This window comes from Pelmatolapia mariae, linkage group LG4 (assembly GCF_036321145.2).
Source record: "Pelmatolapia mariae isolate MD_Pm_ZW linkage group LG4, Pm_UMD_F_2, whole genome shotgun sequence".
Classification (NCBI taxonomy): domain Eukaryota; kingdom Metazoa; phylum Chordata; class Actinopteri; order Cichliformes; family Cichlidae; genus Pelmatolapia; species Pelmatolapia mariae.
The window spans coordinates 22,471,350-22,489,004 of NC_086230.1; the positions used below are offsets into that span (position 1 = coordinate 22,471,350).

At 37.6% G+C, this 17,655-nt stretch overlaps 2 protein-coding genes and 1 gene segment (V, D, J or C); all 3 read left to right on the forward strand.

Moving 5' to 3' along the window:
* Nucleotides 1-3,479: 3,479 nt before the first annotated feature.
* Nucleotides 3,480-5,560, forward strand: si:dkey-282h22.5 (uncharacterized protein LOC107988040 homolog). Of its 2 annotated transcripts, none has more exons than XM_063471933.1 (4): nt 3,480-3,682; nt 3,917-4,019; nt 4,128-4,257; nt 4,995-5,560. In XM_063471933.1, exons 2-4 carry the CDS (start codon nt 3,917-3,919, stop codon nt 5,272-5,274), a joined length of 513 nt encoding a protein of 170 aa, XP_063328003.1. In that variant the 5' UTR covers nt 3,480-3,682; the 3' UTR covers nt 5,275-5,560. The 2 variants fall into 2 exon arrangements, with proteins under 2 accessions (XP_063328003.1, XP_063328004.1); XM_063471934.1 differs by having other exon boundaries at nt 4,131-4,257.
* A 1,639-nt stretch (nt 5,561-7,199) lies between these two features.
* On the forward strand, nt 7,200-16,656 carry LOC134625452 (immunoglobulin lambda-1 light chain-like). The gene is made up of 4 exons (XM_063470674.1): nt 7,200-7,272; nt 7,371-7,696; nt 15,393-15,426; nt 16,196-16,656. The coding sequence occupies exons 1-4, from the start codon at nt 7,236-7,238 to the stop codon at nt 16,516-16,518; spliced, it is 720 nt and encodes a 239-aa protein (XP_063326744.1). The 5' UTR covers nt 7,200-7,235; the 3' UTR covers nt 16,519-16,656.
* On the forward strand, nt 11,392-12,281 carry LOC134625453 (immunoglobulin lambda variable 3-21-like). The segment is given in 3 exon segments: nt 11,392-11,475; nt 11,559-12,116; nt 12,203-12,281. Coding segments are annotated over 2 exon segments (534 nt in total).
* Nucleotides 16,657-17,655: the final 999 nt, after the last annotated feature.

The following is a 17,655-nucleotide window of genomic DNA, read 5'->3' on the forward strand; positions in this document are numbered from 1 at the left end:
ATGATTAAGGAACTGACCTCACAGCCCATTGTTCCTTCAGTGGGCTGGTTTCAGTCATTATGCAAATGTACTGTTTATAAGGTTTGGGGAAACCTGCAGTCAGCTGAGACTGAAGAAGTCACTTGGATGAGTGACGAAACGTTTCTCCCACAAAACGCTACGTCCAGATGAACAGATTCAACTTTTGGAGGTTTTTATAATGAGGATTTTCCAGGTGCATTTGGTTTCCTGCCGTGTATGCAACTTAACATTTATCACTGGATTAATAGAGACTAATCATATTATATCTGTCAAGGTAAACGTTCACTAGTTAGAGCTGGTTGGCCATGCAGTCAGGTATCATGCACAAGAACTTATAATGACATTTTCTTCTAACTTTTACAAAAAGTTCAGAAAACCGAGACTCTTCTAACGTATGGCATGAATAATCCCAGACTAAGAACAGAAAGCAAATGAATTGTCATATTTATTAAATATAAAACACACTTTACTAACCAAGAGGAATTCAGAACTTCTCAGAAGACTGAGTAAAATGTTTGGTCCTGAAGTTTTTAATCAGAAACAGCATCTTGCATTCCTTTGTGAATGACCTTAGTTGTGTTCAGACTAATTTCTATATCATATCATGTTGCACACACTGCACAAAAAAACAAGGCAGCCTCTAGTAATGATGCACATACATCTTTAAATCCACAAAACACATCAAATGAGTAAAGTCTTTGAAATGTGTAATTTTTTTTGGCAGGTTTGTAAAAACGGTTCAAGGAAGCTATTGTATGGTTGAAATATGAATCCACTGTGGAAGATTGTGCTTACTGACTTAAAAAAAGCAAATATGTATGTTTGAACTTTATACTTAAAAGGTTTATGAAGACAGCTTCTAACATCCCAACATTAGCAAATTACTTAGTGCTCCACATTTTCTTCCTAATATAGTAACTCGTGGCTCCAAAATACCAACATGACCACAGCTAAAATGCTAAAGTCAGCCTTCAAAATATGATGAAATCAATGGAGGAAATTACAGGGGCATGTTTTACATAAAGTGAAAGAAATGTAGAAGTGTCAATTCAGTTTTAGTTAAATTTAAAATGTGTTAACCTAAAAACCTTACAAATTATAATCCCTCAAATTAACTCCCTGCCTCTCAGACTTATCAGGGTTTTTGTTATCAGTCAAATGAGATGAAACACCACCCAAACACAGATGAAATGGTCATAGATTACCTTCTGTAACAAATAAGAAGAAATGCAACAGTTCTCATTGTGGAGCTTCTGTTTGTATTTAACACCTGATATATTTCACAGTAAAAATCCTCTGTTGTTCTGATAAAGTCGTTATGAAGTGATGTGCTACTGAGAGTCAATAACAAGCAGCACATGAGAGAGCAGATGTGACACTGAGTGAAAAAACAGAGGGAGAAAGCGAGGCCTGGTTATCTCACTCTCTGGCTCTGCTGGTCCACTGCGCTCATTCTTTCCTCTGGCTGTGCCGAACTGAGCTGCAGGGAAATGGAAGGAAGCTGTGCTCACTGCTGCAGGCACTGACTGATGATGGACTCCAGGCTTGTAAGGCTTGGCTTTAGTCCTTCCATAAATTTGATTCCATATCCATATGATTAATAAAAAAAATAAAAATAAATAAATAGACATGCTCACTTATACTAGCTAGAAAATTATTTGTGGGTAAGTTGTGGGATTTATCAGATAAGGCTTTAGCTTTTTACTGGGATGGATGACTGGTGGAAAATAACTAAGTAATTTTAAAACGGATTACTTTCATTTTATGATACCTTTTAATCCTTGTCTGCGATTTTTTTTCACAGGTAACTATTTTAATGCTGCTATGTATATTTAGCAGGTGTACCACTGCTGAATAGTTGATGACGCTGCACAAAAAGATGAAAAAAAGTAGAATATTGGCTTATATACTTTTATTTCTATAATTTAAATCCCATATAACCTACTTTAAAAATAAAGAAAGAAATAAAAGATCCGAATACTTTTTCCTTCGTGGCACATTTGGGAACTTCCAGTGTTGGCCCTGTGGTTTCTCAGGTCATGGAAAGTATCACTGGGGAAAATGAACTCCAGCTTGTTAGGGTCAGCAGACAAATAACCACTATCAAAAAATGGTTTTTCATTTAATTATAAATTATGAGCCTACGTTCAAATAAGAAAATATATTTATCGTGACTGATTGTTGGCAGAAAAAAAAGTTGGATGTCAGCTAGTCGTTATTAAACAAATCTTCCTGTTTCCTTTTAAATCTTTTGGGAGGATGGGGATTTAAAAAGTATTTAGTTCCTGCCTGTCAGCGCTGAAGATGTATGGTCCATATGACGTGATGTTCATCCCACCTACTGCATATACAGTTTGGTATACTGTCTGTGTGTGTAAAGGTGTTGCAGATGGCAGGGAGCGCTGCCCAGTTACATTCCTTTATAGCAGTGATGGGTGCACCTCAGCTCATATATCAGCACAACTATCTGCAGACATCTGCAGACATCAGCATACCCAGCGGCACATCTTTCAAACAGAATGAGGAACTCTGATCTGAAATAAATCAAAGCTGGAATTTTATTAAAAAAAAAATCTGAGACAGGAAAAAAGCACTAATGTTGTCCAGTATTTTCATATGACCTGAAGCTGCTGGTTTTTGAGTAGAAGAAGTAGAAAGATAAATAGCTGTTTGAAGACTATATAGGTTATAGACTGGTTGCACTCGCTTGTGGAAAACTATCCAGAGTATGAAATCCATCTTAGCCATGAAACTATATGTCATGTGTTGCATCACTGCACATCAAATCTAAACCCACTTCCACAGTTATGTAGATTTATTAAGGTTGGCTCACATCAGACTGAGTGAACTAATGCAGTAAACCACACAGCAGCTTAGTAAAGTTAGAAATTAAGGCAGCTGAGGTGTTAAGGAATATCTTTGAGGCTGCATAATTTTCTCTTTAATTGCTATTTTAAAGTTAATCTGGGCCTCTAACCCATTTTCTAATTCTGTGATGCTTTTGGATATTTTCTTTTTTTCTATTAATATGGTCGAATGTGTGTTTTTTATTGTCCCATTTGCATCAAGTGAGTGCGGCTCACCAGGTTTTGATCACCCTTGACGGTTAAAGTGTTGCTGGCTGGATTTGTCGTAGCCCAGATGTTGAGCAGATTGTATTACAGTAGGCAGTAAGAATGTTATCCTGGAGCCATACTTCTACATCAAACACCTTCTCTGGATTGGAGCCTATGGGGAGCACAGTTGTCACATGCCACCCACACAACCTAAAAGACATGTGGAGCAGAGATGCGGCATCAGAAATGATCAGGACCTCCTATTATGGCTATTTTAGAAGATGCACAGTCTATAAGATACGAGAGATGAGGCAAGAGTGGGACGCATATGAGTGCGAGTGGGTTTAGGGAGATTTTGTTTTTGTGCACGTGAATGCTGCAGTGTGCACACATGCTAAAAGAGCTGAGGATGTCACCGCCCTGAATCAGTGACGTGGATGGGATCAGGTGGGGAAATTGCTCCGGGAGTTTGGGGAAGGAGTTATAAGAGAATTCTGCACAACTCATGTTTTCTCAGTGTGTCACTGCTGTAGGATCATACAGTACAGAGAGTGTGTTCTGGTGCTCTGATCTGAGAAGACCCCTGGCACTTCTTTGCAAAAAAGGTAGCGTAAAAACCCAAATTTAAATTTACTTTCTTGCTCTTTTTGGAACAAAACTAAACAATTTTTTATAGCTTAAAAAGGTGAACAAAAGACGAACTTATGACTGAACTAATTTCTCATCAGCTTTTCTTCAACCGAAAGACTGTTTAGTATTTTTGTAACGTGGCCTGGCAGCACTTTTCGGTAAACTTGCTCCACAGCAGCACCCACAGCCTATATTCTTGTGCTTGTTAGATGAGAACGATGAGGATGAAGTTGGCTCTCATTATGCTGTGCATGATCTCAGCGTGTGGAGCTCAGAAATCGAAACAGGAGACATCACGCTGGGAACCTAAAGGTCTGAAAATGATTTTTAGTAATGTGACCTTTGACCACTGAGGTTGTGTTTTTAAAACTTGGAGTAAATAATGACCTGTTTGTTTATACGCTTAAACTCTGTGTTCAGCAGTACAGACTAGTGCCAAGACTTGCTCAAACCTGACTCAGGTGCTAGACAACTGGAAATTTGCTATTCTGACCCAAGTGAAAGACTTGCTGATCAATGACCACGCTTCAGTCCTTCCTGAATATAACAGGTGAGTTATATTATCTTCTGATTAAACTGGATGTACACAGCAATGATTGCAGACAGACGAGTCTAAATGTTAAGTAAGAGTAAGGTCAAACATCCAGGAAAAACAACGCTCGGTGATGTCAGTGAACATTTGACTCGTCCTCAGGGTTTGTTGAAATAAAGACTTATGTAATCTGCTCTGTGCTGCACATGAATTGTCAGTGCCAGTAAAGCGATCAATGATTGCTGTTGTTCACATGAGGCCAGCTCTGCTTTGTAAATGACCTCAGTGTACTTACTGTGCCAAAATACAATAGTGAGTGTTTCATCATGCTCTGGCAGACATTACTCCAAGTCAGTGAACATTTCATCTGGTGATTAGATTCTGAACTGTGATTGCAACACTTAGGATCACAGTTCACCAGAACTTTTCCCAGTAAACATCTAAGGTCAGCCTAAGTGACCGTCTCTACTGGACAAAAGCTGTGCTATGTTTTGCACTTTCATTTTTTTCAGGGGACTTCCGACCTTTACGTCTGTTATCCTGATGTTTTCCGTCGACAGTGAGGCTGTTTCCACTTAACAGCATGTCGTGACTTTCCTGTTTATGCTGCCAATTTGACTTGGTTCTCTTCTTAGTTATGTTTTGCCAATAAACAATGTTCATGTTTCATGAAACCTTACAGTGCCAAAGTTCTTTGAATGGTCATTCTGATACTGAAACCATTTACTTTTCCACATGTCCTCTTATGTGTCCAGGATCCAACCTCTTTCAGATGCTCTGGGAGACCTCTACCGGCAGTTTAACACTTTAAAGGATGAGCTGGGAAAGTTTACCACAAAGCTCGACAGAATGGAGGCTTTCGTGGATGAGCTCAAGGATGGCAGATACGCCCTGCCTCAGCGGCCCGTACATAGGCTCCAACCCAGCTTTGGTCTTAGGTCTCCTCTGCGTGCACAGATGAGGGGTCCTGAAAGGAGGATAATCACTAGCCCAACACTGAGAAGGGCAAGGAGGAGAGGACCGCAGAAATCTTAAACCTGTTGGCTTTTTTGTTTGGTATAAATGCAGATTTGTTGAAAATAAATGTTTATATATTTTTCAGAAGAAGAGGATTGTTTTATACTATTTCTTTGATGAGTATGGTGTGAGAAAAAAAGCTAAATAAAATGGCTTTAATGAGACTTTATTAAAGCAAACTATAGCCACCTGCTGGTACAAAATCACAATAAACCACAAGGTGGCAGCATTTATCAAATTATCTTCACTATATGCTGTTTTTGGATGCATCAACGGGCTGGACTTAAAGTCAAATAAATGGCTAAACATGTAGTTAAGGAGTGTTTTATATTACCTCATTATGATTTTTTTATTACTTTAATTAGCATCGCAAGTCTTTGGTTTGTATTTGATTTGTTTATCCAAATACTTATTAAATTATAGATTTAGTGCAACTCCTTGAGTGTACTTGGAGCATTTTTTTTTTACAAATAGGATGAAGTATTTTACAATGTGTTATTGATTCATAATCACAGCAACCGTAGCAGTGCTGCTATGCAAAATACTGCATCTCTTGAAACACGGAAACTTTCAGGTGGAGTAACTACCTTTGGAGAAGAACTTATGAACCACTAATCACTTCAACCAGGAAAGAATAGAACTGCAGAGCTACAGGATTACTTCAAAGAGCTACTTGTTAAACAATAAAATAAAGATGAAGTTCACAATGTTCAAACTCTGGTGGCAAAATATACAAAAAAGTTACAACAAACACTGCTCAGCTTAGTTTCCTGTCAAAAGTTCTTGCTTATTCACAGGTCATTCCTACCCCCACATTTCTAACAGCCAGATGCATCAGTGGTCATATGTGCCCTGACACAAGTCTGTGGTGGTATTTGACTGACCAATAAACTACTGGGCAGATCTTCAAAGGAGCATGTTTTATCAAAGGGGTTCAAAAAGAAAAAAAAACTGTGAATATCCATCCATCCGCTTCCGATTATCCTTTCCAGGGCCCCGGGCGCTGAAGCCTATCCCAGCTGTCATAGGGCAAGAGGCGGGGTACACCCTGGACAGGTCGTCAGTCTGTCGCAGCACTAACACATAGAGACACAGACAACCATTCGCACTCACATATTCACACTTATGGGCAATTGAGATTAATCAATTAACCTATCCCCACTAACTGCATGTCTTTGGACAGTGGGAGGAAGCCGGAGGAAGCCACGCAAACATGGGTTTGCGTGGGTTCTCCCCAGCTCATGGCAAGAAAAGATATATTAATCATCCATTGGATCAGTATGCTGCGCTAAAGAAATTGCACACACATAATTATACAAAAAACATTAAAAAGCAAACATGGGGAGAACATGCAACTCCACACAGAAAGACCCCGGCCTGATGGTGGAATTGAACTCAGGACCTTCTTGCTGTACAGCAACAGTGCTAAGCATCATACCACTGTGCTGCCCAGTGAATATGCCTTAGAAAAAAAACATTGCATACCCTGAAATATGAGCAGGATGCTAGCTTTCAAAACACTGCCCATGTGATTAATGATATTATATAATGATGTATATATGTCTGCTTGATGCCTGCTGAAACACCTTGACTGTTTTTCATTCACCTAACCTTTGGTATTCACCTTGATTAGCAATGACAATAACAGCAATGCCAGAATTGTGCTGTTAACAGAATCTTAATTCCAACAAATTGGATCAACAGTATATCCTGAATTCAAATATATATATAAAATAAAACGGCTCTAAAATGAAAACACATTTAGATTTATTGTAAAAAAAACCCCTCAAACATTTACAATATTTGAAATAAGTTGGATTTTGATCTAAATATGCAAATTCTTAGAGTTGAGTTGTGATCAAAATTTTTTTAGTATTGAAGCTCCTCCTCCTCTGCTTACTCTATATAGGCCTCAGTCTCTTATATTACTCAGTTCACTTCTCAGCTGGACAGCAAAGAGAATACGCTATACTTTCAACATGCTGAGAACCTTCTGTACTCTTATTGCTCTAGCATGTAAGAGCGGCTACTGGTTCATTTTATAGTCTGTATTTAGAAACATAAAACTTTATTTAAATATTAATTAATTTAAACATTCTTTTTTTCTCTAACAGGTGTGGATGCTGCAAAAGTGTTGACCCAGACACCATCTGTCCACACAGTTTCTCCAGGAGAAGAGGTTCTGCTCAAATGCAACATTCAGACAGATGAAGGCTATTATGTCAGCTGGTACAAACAGGTCCCTGGTTCTACTCCTCAGTATATTCTGAGATTTTATCATAGCCACAGTTCACCCAGCTTTGGAACAGGATTCTCCTCAGACCGATTTAATTCTAAAGCCTCATCAAACATTGATTATCAGTTTATCATTAAGCGAGCAGAAGCAGGAGACTCTGCAGTGTATTATTGTGAGACATGGGATAACTCTGCTCAGGAGAGCGTATCACAGTGATTTACACTGTGACAAAAACCTCTTTACAAAGTACTTCTGCTTTCAGAGTCTTTGACATTTTGTTAACAATGACTATGTGTCTGCTAGACGTCCAACTGGATCATGGATAAGGTTAACACATATGAAGTGTCTTTGGGCTCGCAGACTTCAGAGAAAAATATCAAGAATATCAGAATATCTTACTAAATAACAGAGGACCAGAAGGAGCATTTAAAATCTTCTTGCACATTGATTTTGCTGTTTACTGATTACCAAACATGTTAAAATAAAACAAAAGGGTTAAGTGACTTTTACTGGACATTTAACTTTACCATAGTTAGAATAAATAAAATGTTGTGCTGTGTCACATTTGTAGACCTGGGACAGTTAAAGGCATGAGTGTCACTGGTTTAAAATGCTTATTTTAAACCTGCAACCTTCACACTCTGTTAGTAAAGCATCACCTCTCTACTCCTCCTTCTCTTTTCCCCAAAATGCACCTGCAGGTCTGAGCATCTAATTTATAACGTCAAGAAAGTGAAAGAGAGTTATAGGTCTTTCTAAAATAAGATGTAACTGCCCCTGACTGGAAATGTTGTATTTCACTATTCTTTGTTAATTCAGGGAATTAACGGAATACTGCTTTGGTTTTGTCCAAGAATAACTTTATTTATTTTATAAGAAACAGTAAACAATGTCCAGCTGTACAACTTTTGCAGCTCTGTTGTTGTCATACAAACATTTGATATGAAAAATGTTGCTTTTTAAACATTTAGTTGCCATTACAGCTTAATCCTAATTTTTAAATGACTAGTACACATAAAAGTCTGAGCTGCTATGAAATGACTGTTTACAATGCATTTTAATGTTAAAGAATCCAGTTTGCAGCAGAGTTTTTTTGTGGCTGATCTGAATTTAGATACTATAAAAAATCTCCTAGTATGGATCCTTGGATACAGCTGTTGTAGCTATTTTTACGTAACGTTTATGTTCAACAATAAATCAGTTTTATATTCCTGCTTTATTAACAGATCCAAAGATTATGTGAAAGTAGAAGTGGCAAAAACTTACAAAAACTTTCTTATTTGCAAATAAAACAACCAGATAAAATGTATAGATTCACCTGACTACACACACTTTGTTATTTAACTTAACAGGACATTAATCCCAACAAAACATGTCCTGAATTTAAATATATTCATAAATAAAAATAACACTGCTGTAAACTGAAAACATATTTAGTAGACTTATTCTAAAAATAAACATTTATGATATTTAAAATAATTTAGTTTGGTGTAAATACCCTAATTTCTAGTTGAGTTGTGATCGTACAGTTTTAGTACTGAAACTCCTCCTCCTCCTCTCCTTAGTTATTAAAAGTCTCAGTCTCTCTTCATTGCTCAGTTCATCTCTCAGCTGGACAGCAAAGAGAATACACAATACTTTCAACATGCTGGAGACCATCTCTACTATTATTGTTGCTTTAGCATGTAAGATAATCTTCTGGTTCATGTTATAGACTGCACTTTGAGACATAAAAACAGACTTACTGCGATTTTTTTCTCTGACAGGTGTGGATGCTGCAAAAGTGTTGACCCAGACACCATCTGTCCTCACAGTTTCTCCAGGAGAGGAAGTTCTGCTCAAATGCAACATTCAGAGACCTGAAAACTATTATGTCAGCTGGTACAAACAGGCCCCTGGTTCTACTCCTCAGTATATTCTGATGTTTTATCATGAGCACAGTTCACCCAGCTTTGGAACGGGATTCTCCTCAGACCGATTTAACTCTAAAGCCTCATCAAACATTGATTATCAGTTTATCATTAAGCGAGCAGAAGCAGGAGACTCTGCTGTGTATTACTGTGAAACATGGGATGACTCTGCTAAGGAGAGAGTATCACAGCGATTTACACTGTGACAAAAACCTCTTTACAAAGTACTTCTGCTTTCAGAGTCTTTGACGTGTCATTTAGACTGTTTGTCTGCAGCTGCCAATAAAAACACAAATCATCAGACAGATCCATCCTCTACAAGTTGTTGAGATTATATGACATTATTGTATCTGTACACATTTTAATTATATTCAGGGACAGCCTTTGTTTTTTTTTTTTTCAGAAATAAATTTCTGTACTCTCTCAGTGTCTTATGCTGTATATATTTGTTTTTTACTGAATCGATTCTGTGTGGTTTTGGATTATGTCCTTCGTGTATTTTCAGACTTCAGCCTCCCTCCTCCTGTCCTGACAGTCTTCACTCCATGCAGTGCTGAACTCCAGTTCAACAAAGCCTCTCTGGTCTGTCTGACCATCCAAACATCAGACTGGGTGAAGTGTCTTTGTGAAAACCATCAAGAGGTCATAATGTATCAATGAATAGTAGATGCCTGTGCAAGTAGGTAATATAGCTGATAAAATTACTTATAAAGCTAGACAAGATGAAAAGAGAGCAAAATCATCTTTATCCACAGCTCCTCCACCTTTTGGTACTATTAAATGATACCTCAAGCTCATTCTCTCTTTAGCCTATAAAAACAGTCCAATATTGTTTGAAGTTACAAATCTGCTCTCATCTCACACTGACAACTGGCCAGTGATTCTCTGCACTCTCATCAAAGTTCTAGCATGTAAAGAATCTGATGTCCACTGCAGACTTATGCACAGATGTAACTGTCTGTTTCTCTTGACTCCACGTCTTCTTGTTGTTTGCAGGTGTGAGTGACACAGAAACCTCCTGCTGTATCAGTGTGAAAAGGAGCGACAGCAAGCTCGGACTGTAACCTGAGGACTGCAACTGACCAGCCTGCTTGCTGGCATAAACATATTCCAGGAGGAGACAATCAGCATGTACTGCAGTTTCGTCATGACTGGAGTTCTCAAAAAATTATGGTTCAGGTTTCTCCTCTCAAAATTCACATCAACTCATCAGTCAACATCAGATTATCATCATCAGTGTGGAGGAGGGAAACTCTACAATCTATTACTGTCAGGAGACAGCTTCACAAGGGATGCTGCATCACTAGTTTACACTGTGACATAAACCTTTTCACAGATACTTCTGCTTGTTCATACTTTATACTGATCACAGAGCTGTCACACAAACTCACCAGCTGCACACAGTTGGAGATGTGAGTCCTCATTTGTTCTGAGATGTGACCATTCTGATGGCTCATCCAGCTTTACAACAAGATTCTCCTCGGACTGATTCACCTCTATTCAACTTTATTACCAAGCAGGCAGAGGCAAGACTGACTCAGACTGTCACAAAAACCTGAGATACACAACAACTTTCATGAGATCTGAAAAACACAAAACATAAATACACATCTTTTCAAATTATTTTCAGCTTTTATAAGCATTACACTAAGTAATCTTCAATTTTTGTCAAAGGTACGGTTTAATTTTTGTTTAAATGATCTACTTGATATCACTTTTTGAGAAACTTAAATCTATCTTTAAATGCTGAAGAGGGATCAAGTTAAAACACTGGAAAATCATCATATAGGACATGAAAAGATTGTAAAAATTAAAAAAAGAAGGAAAGAAATAACAACAAGAAGAAGATGATGATGCTAAAGACATTACCAAGTCAAGTCAAGAGGAGAAATATACATATGTATTTTTAAGCTCCTCCTCCTGTTAGTCATATTAAAAGGCTCCTTCAGCACCTCCTCTCTTCATCCTACAGAAGCAGTACAGCCACTTTAAGGTTACAAATTAGAAGTGCATTCTCAGCTCACACCGAGAACATGCTGGTGACTCTTTGTGCTCTCATCACTGCTCTGACATGTAAACACTTTGACTTATATTGCACACATATATACTAATGTCAGTGTGTTTCTCTTGACTTCATGTCTTCTTGTTGTTTGCAGGTGTGAGTGGTGTGACAGTGGTGACACAGAAAACTGTGCTATCAGTGAGCAAAGGAGAGACAGCCACCATGGACTGTAACCTGGGGACTGTTACTGGCAGTGCTGCTCGGTGGTATAAACAGATTCCAGGAGGAGTTCCTCAGTATGTGCTGCGGTTTTATCATGGAAATACATCTCCAACCTATGGCTCTGGATTCTCCTCTCCAAAATTCACATCCACTCATCAGTCAACATCAGATTATCGTTTTATCATCATCAATGTGGAGGAGGGAGACTCTGCAGTCTATTACTGTCACACATGGGATGACTCTGCTAAAGAGCATGCATCACAGTGATTTACACCATGACAAAAACCTCCTCACTGTTACTTCTGCTTTTTTTTCCCAGTGAGCAGTGGGATCTCTACCAGCACTGCTGTTCCGACACCAGCACAGACTTTCCAAATCAGCAGTGTCTTTGTGAAAACCATCAAGACACCAGAATGTAACACTTAATAGATACCTGTGTAACGCATGTGCTGTTTGCTCATTTGTTTACATTTTAGAAATCACAAAAAAGGTAAAAGGTTTAACCCACATGTGCAGACTTATGCACAGATGTAACTGTCTGTTTCTCTTGACTCCACGTCTTCTTGTTGTTTGCAGGTGTGAGTGACACAGAAACCTCCTGCTGTATCAGTGTGAAAAGGAGCGACAGCAAGCTCGGACTGTAACCTGAGGACTGCAACTGACCAGCCTGCTTGCTGGTATAAACATATTCCAGGAGGAGACAATCAGCATGTACTGCAGTTTCGTCATGACTGGAGTTCTCAGAAAATATTGTTCAGGGTTCTCCTCTCAAAATTCACATCAACTCATCAGTCAACATCAGATTATCATCATCAGTGTGGAGGAGGGAAACTCTACAATCTATTACTGTCAGGAGACAGCTTCACAAGGGATGCTGCATCACTAATTTACACTGTGACATAAACCTTTTCACAGATACTTCTGCTTGTTCATACTTTATACTGATCACAGAGCTGTCACACAAATTCACCAGCTGCACACAGTTGGAGATGTGAGTCCTCATTTGTTCTGAGATGTGACCATTCTGATGGCTCATCCAGCTTTACAACAAGATTCTCCTCGGACTGATTCACCTCTATTCAACTTTATTACCAAGCAGGCAGAGGCAGGAGACTCTGTTTGCTATTTGGTGGCTGTGCTGATGAAGCTGAATCACATTGATTGAGGCAGTGACAAAAAAAACCTAAATTAGAGACATTACAGTTTTAAAGAAAATCCAACATTACTCATCTCAAATCTTTAAATCTCGAACAAAACATGTAATGGGATTACATTAGGGGTTGGAGGCAGATGGCATTTCTGCTTTCAGCTTAACTTACAGAGTCATCCCATGTCTGACAGAAATACTGAGCAGAACAGTGACTCAGACTGTGACAAAAACCTGAGATACACAACAACTTTCATGACATCTGAAAAACATCAAACATAAACACACTTCTTTTCAAATTATTTTCAGCTTTTATAAGCATTACACTAAGTAATCCTCACTTTTTGTTAAAGGTACAGTTTAATTTTTGTTTAAATTATCTACTAGATATCACTTGTTGAGAAACTTAAATCTATCTTTAAATTCTGAAAAGGGATCAAGTTAAAACACTGCAAAATCATCATGAAGGACATGAAAAGATTGTAAAAATTAAAAAAAGAAAAAAGAAGGAAAGAAATAACAACAAGAAGAAGATGATGATGCTAAAGACATTACCAAGTCAAGTCAAGAGGAGAAATATACATATGTACTTTTAAGCTCCTCCTCCTGTTAGTCGTATTAAAAGGCTCCTTCAGCACCTCCTCTCTTCATCCTACAGAAGCAGTACAGCCACTTTAAAGTTCCAAATTAGAAGTGCATTCTCAGCTCACACCAATAACATGCTGGTGACTCTTTGTGCTCTCATCACTGCTCTGACATGTAAATACCTTGACTTATATTGCACACACATATACTAATGTCAGTGTGTTTCTCTTGACTTCATGTCTTCTTGTTGTTTGCAGGTGTGAGTGGTGTGACAGTGGTGACACAGAAAACTGTGCTATCAGTGAGCAAAGGAGAGACAGCCACCATGGACTGTAACCTGGGGACTGTTACTGACAGTGCTGCTCGGTGGTATAAACAGATTCCAGGAGGAGTTCCTCAGCATGTAGTGAGGTTTTATCATGGCTGGAGTTCTCCACGCTATGGCTCTGGGTTCTCCTCTCCAAAATTCACATCCACTCATCAGTCAACATCAGATTATCGTTTTATCATCATCAATGTGGAGGAGGGAGACTCTGCAGTCTATTACTGTCACACATGGGATGACTCTGCTAAAGAGGATGCATCACAGTGATTTACATCATGACCAAAACCTCCTCACTGTTACTTCTGCTTTTTGAAACCAACCCACTAACTGTTAATAAACAATGAATTACTCTATTTTGGGAGTATTATTTTCTCTCTTACCAATTCTTATTTTTCATTTAGGAACTCTCAGTTCTGTTCACTATCTAACCTTCTATTACCAAATGACTTTGACATAATATACATTCTGTTGATTTTCTCCCCAGAGAGAACCCAGAGCCAAGCAGCAGCCATAAATGCTGATGCTTGGTATTTCTGTCAGACATGGGATGGCTCTGATTAAGACATACAGACATAAATAAAATAGAAACAAATATTTCCGTTGTGTGTGTTTTTAGGAACACCTCTTTATATCATATGTTGTTTTAAAGGAAGAATATTAACCCTCATTCACTGTGACAAAAAACTAAATGTGAGACTCTACAGATTTTATAAATAAATTCTAACCATTTGAAATCATTACATTTTTTTGACTTTGACTTTTTTTTGTTAATTTGTTGTTGTACTGTGCATTTAAAATATAGAGGTTAAAGCTGTGTAAATGCTGACCCCAGCCCAGCAGCCAGACTCTAAAATTCAACAGGTAACAAAAGCAGTGATGAGCAGTCAGACTGCAGCCTCCTTTTCTACCTGTTCATGTTTCTAAACTAGAATCACAGTGACGACTGCTGTGCTGATGGCTTTGAGTTCACACCTAAACACTAAGAGAAAAATCATGTGTGTGTCCTCCTTAGGATATGAATTTCTGTTGTTGTGTGGGACTGTAGCCTCAGGTTTATATTGTTCACTGGCAATTATGAGACAATGAATTTCAGGCCATTTCATGGAGAAACGCAAAAGTAATGTAACTAGTGTAGAGAATGACTTTCTACTGGGAATAATTCAGTCATGTGCATTATTTGTGCATTATCTTTAAGAATAGTAATGAGTAATGTATAAAACATTACTTTCTTTGAGTAATAACCCAACAATGATCACAGCAAAGAGGGGAAATACCTCTAACAAGTTCAAATGTTTGGCCACACAGTGTGCAAATAATTTTCATGAATGTAATGTGTTTAACATGCTTTTCAGTGATGTTGGTGACTCTAGAAGCAAAGCCAGTGAGAATTCAGTGAGGCTCAATAAAGAATCGAATTGATAAATAATATTGATAATCACTAAATCACTAAATTCTTATCAAGTCCCATCCCTACTTTGTGCTGTATTTTTATTATAGCTATATTTTTCCACTTTATGGGTTTGGCTTCTCCTCTCCAAAATTCACATGTACTCATCCGTCAACATCAGATTAGCATTTGATCAACAATATATGGGGAAGCGACACTGACAGTGAAAGTTGGTCTCTACAGGATATTTCAGTTCCTCTCCCCTCATCAGTGACAGTCAGGAGATTTTTGTACATCCATGTATACAAACTGAATCACTGTGGTATTCGGACAAGGCACCAAGCTGATTGTGACAAGTAAGTACTTTTAAACTGATCATGAAACAGGAGGTATTTGTGTTTATGCTTAGATTCTCTAATTTTCTCATTTCTCATATACTTAGATTTTTCTTTAGACTTTTTTTTTGCTGTTTCATGCAGTCTGCAAGCTACAGAGTCGATCACACATTGTAATGTGACTTAAGTTCTTCATTAGTGCACAGACACAGATATTGAACTTGATTATTCTTAGAAAATGATAGTATTATCTGCCTCTCAGAAAACATTTTTTAAATAATATTTTCTGGAAATTATTCTATGTTCTCTCACTAGTAACAAACATTTGACCAAAGGTGGAAAACTGACTATAATTGAACAATCTGACCTTAACCTTAGTCTTGCTTGGTTTTAGAATTAAACCCATTTTGTCTACAGTTTGTCATAGCTGGTATTGGTTTTTTTCACACGGATGAAAAAATAATTTTCTGATTTTTTTAAAAAAATCTATTTTTTTTTTGTTCTGCTTTAGATGACTATTCTTTCTTTTTTTCCAGATGTCATTGTCTTTTATGCGAGTTGTTTATTTTATAATTTATTTTATAATAAATACCATCTTCATCCAATACAATACTTACTAAGACATAACTTTTATGTATTTTGGAGAAGTTATTTTAGCTATTTTGGGAGTTAAAGTATAGTATTTCTTTCATCCATTACTTTATATTGATCCATTCTCATCCATTTCTAGTTTTTATTTATTAATTTTATTGTTGTTGTTTTTTGTTTAATGGTTTTCATGTACTTTCAGGCTCCAGCCTCCCTCCTCCTGTCCTGACAGTCTTCCCTCCGTCCAGTGCTGAGCTCCAGTCCAACACAGCTTCTCTGGTCTGTCTGTCCAGTCAGTCTGTGCCTTTTGCAGATGTGAGCTGGTTGGCTGGTGGGAGTCCAGTGAGCAGTGGGATCTCTACCAGCACTGCGGTACAGAAACCAGACCAGACTTACCAAATCAGCAGCTCTCTGACCATCCAGACATCAGACTGGAACATGGATAAGGTTTATACATGTAAAGTGTCGTTGGCCTCACAGACTTCAGAGAAAACCATCAGCAAATCAGCCTGTAGCACTGACTAGCAGAGGGGTCAGAATCAGCATTTAAAGTCTGCTCTTCAATCCTTTTGGTATTTTTTTGTGTGCATGTCTACATGTAAGAAAATACTAGCAGTTAATGTTTGCTAAGCATTTATTCTGCAAAATGTTAATAAAAAATATTGCAAGTGAACATCTGAGACAATGTAGCATTTTCTTCTTCTGCCAGTTTGAATTTCCTCAACTCTTCTGTATGTCTGTGTGCTAGTGTGTGCATGTCCATAAGTTCTTTACTTGTGGGGAGGTTATCATAGCTTCATGTTAGTTTCCAAACTTCCACTTCAAAAAACAAAAGTAAAAAAATTCTCTGATCATATATAGAGAATTTGAGTGCCTGAAAAGATAATTAATATTTTATGTTCTGGTTTAAGTTTCCTGCAATAAAAGTGGTTTGAAAAGAAAACCCCCAAAATAAGTACTAACTGAAACTATCTACACCTCCCCCTCTGTCTTCCAGGATGCACCTGGAGGCTTCTTCTCTGAATTTAGAGTTTTATGCAAATCAAGTCCTAAGTGAGAGGGGACTGTCCCTGACTGGAAAAATCCAAAAATGTTAGCCATTTTATTATTTTATAAACAATCATTGTTGCTTTTAAACTTGGCTTTTGTACAAAAAAAGGAGAAATCCTTCGTGATGATAAAATAATATGCAAAGACCAGTAATTGATGTCACTTTTATAAGTGAGGTTAAAAAAAAACCTATGACTGGAACCTTATTGCCCTTGAACGTTATATGAACCTTATAAAAATATATTTATATATTTTTTATTTGTCACTGTGAAGGCTCAAAGATGTTAAATGGTAAATAACTATTCAGATAATATAAGAGTCAAAAGTTAAAGTGTGTTTTAATTTTTCCAAAGGTGGAAAGGCGAAAACGCTGAAAATCACTGATGCTGAAAGTCAGATAAATAAGTTGGTAAATAAGAAAGAAAATAAATGTGTAAAAAATAAATAGCATTGTAAAATAAATGTATTTTCCCCACAAGGGGGAGTCATTGTCCAATCAGTCTCAGCCACTGAAGAGTGCGATTTTATTTAAAAGTATTGCGGTAATAAGTAGTTGATATAAAGGAATTCCTGTGAACTACTGCATTGTGGTTTTGCTACAAATAAACTTAA

What these genes read in the sequence shown, in the direction of transcription:
- LOC134625452 (XM_063470674.1), top strand. Translation starts at nt 7,236, where the DNA reads ATGCTGAGAACCTTCTGTACTCTTATTGCTCTAGCAT. An exon ending in TACTCTTATTGCTCTAGCAT is followed by an intron (nt 7,273 to 7,370) that starts GTAAGAGCGGCT and finishes TTTCTCTAACAG; the next exon opens with GTGTGGATGCTGCAAAAGTG. An exon ending in ATAACTCTGCTCAGGAGAGC is followed by an intron (nt 7,697 to 15,392) that starts GTATCACAGTGA and finishes TGAATCACTGTG; the next exon opens with GTATTCGGACAAGGCACCAA.
- si:dkey-282h22.5 (XM_063471933.1), top strand. Translation starts at nt 3,917, where the DNA reads ATGAGAACGATGAGGATGAAGTTGGCTCTCATTATGCTGTGCATGATC. An exon ending in ATCACGCTGGGAACCTAAAG is followed by an intron (nt 4,020 to 4,127) that starts GTCTGAAAATGA and finishes CTCTGTGTTCAG; the next exon opens with CAGTACAGACTAGTGCCAAG. An exon ending in GTCCTTCCTGAATATAACAG is followed by an intron (nt 4,258 to 4,994) that starts GTGAGTTATATT and finishes TTATGTGTCCAG; the next exon opens with GATCCAACCTCTTTCAGATG.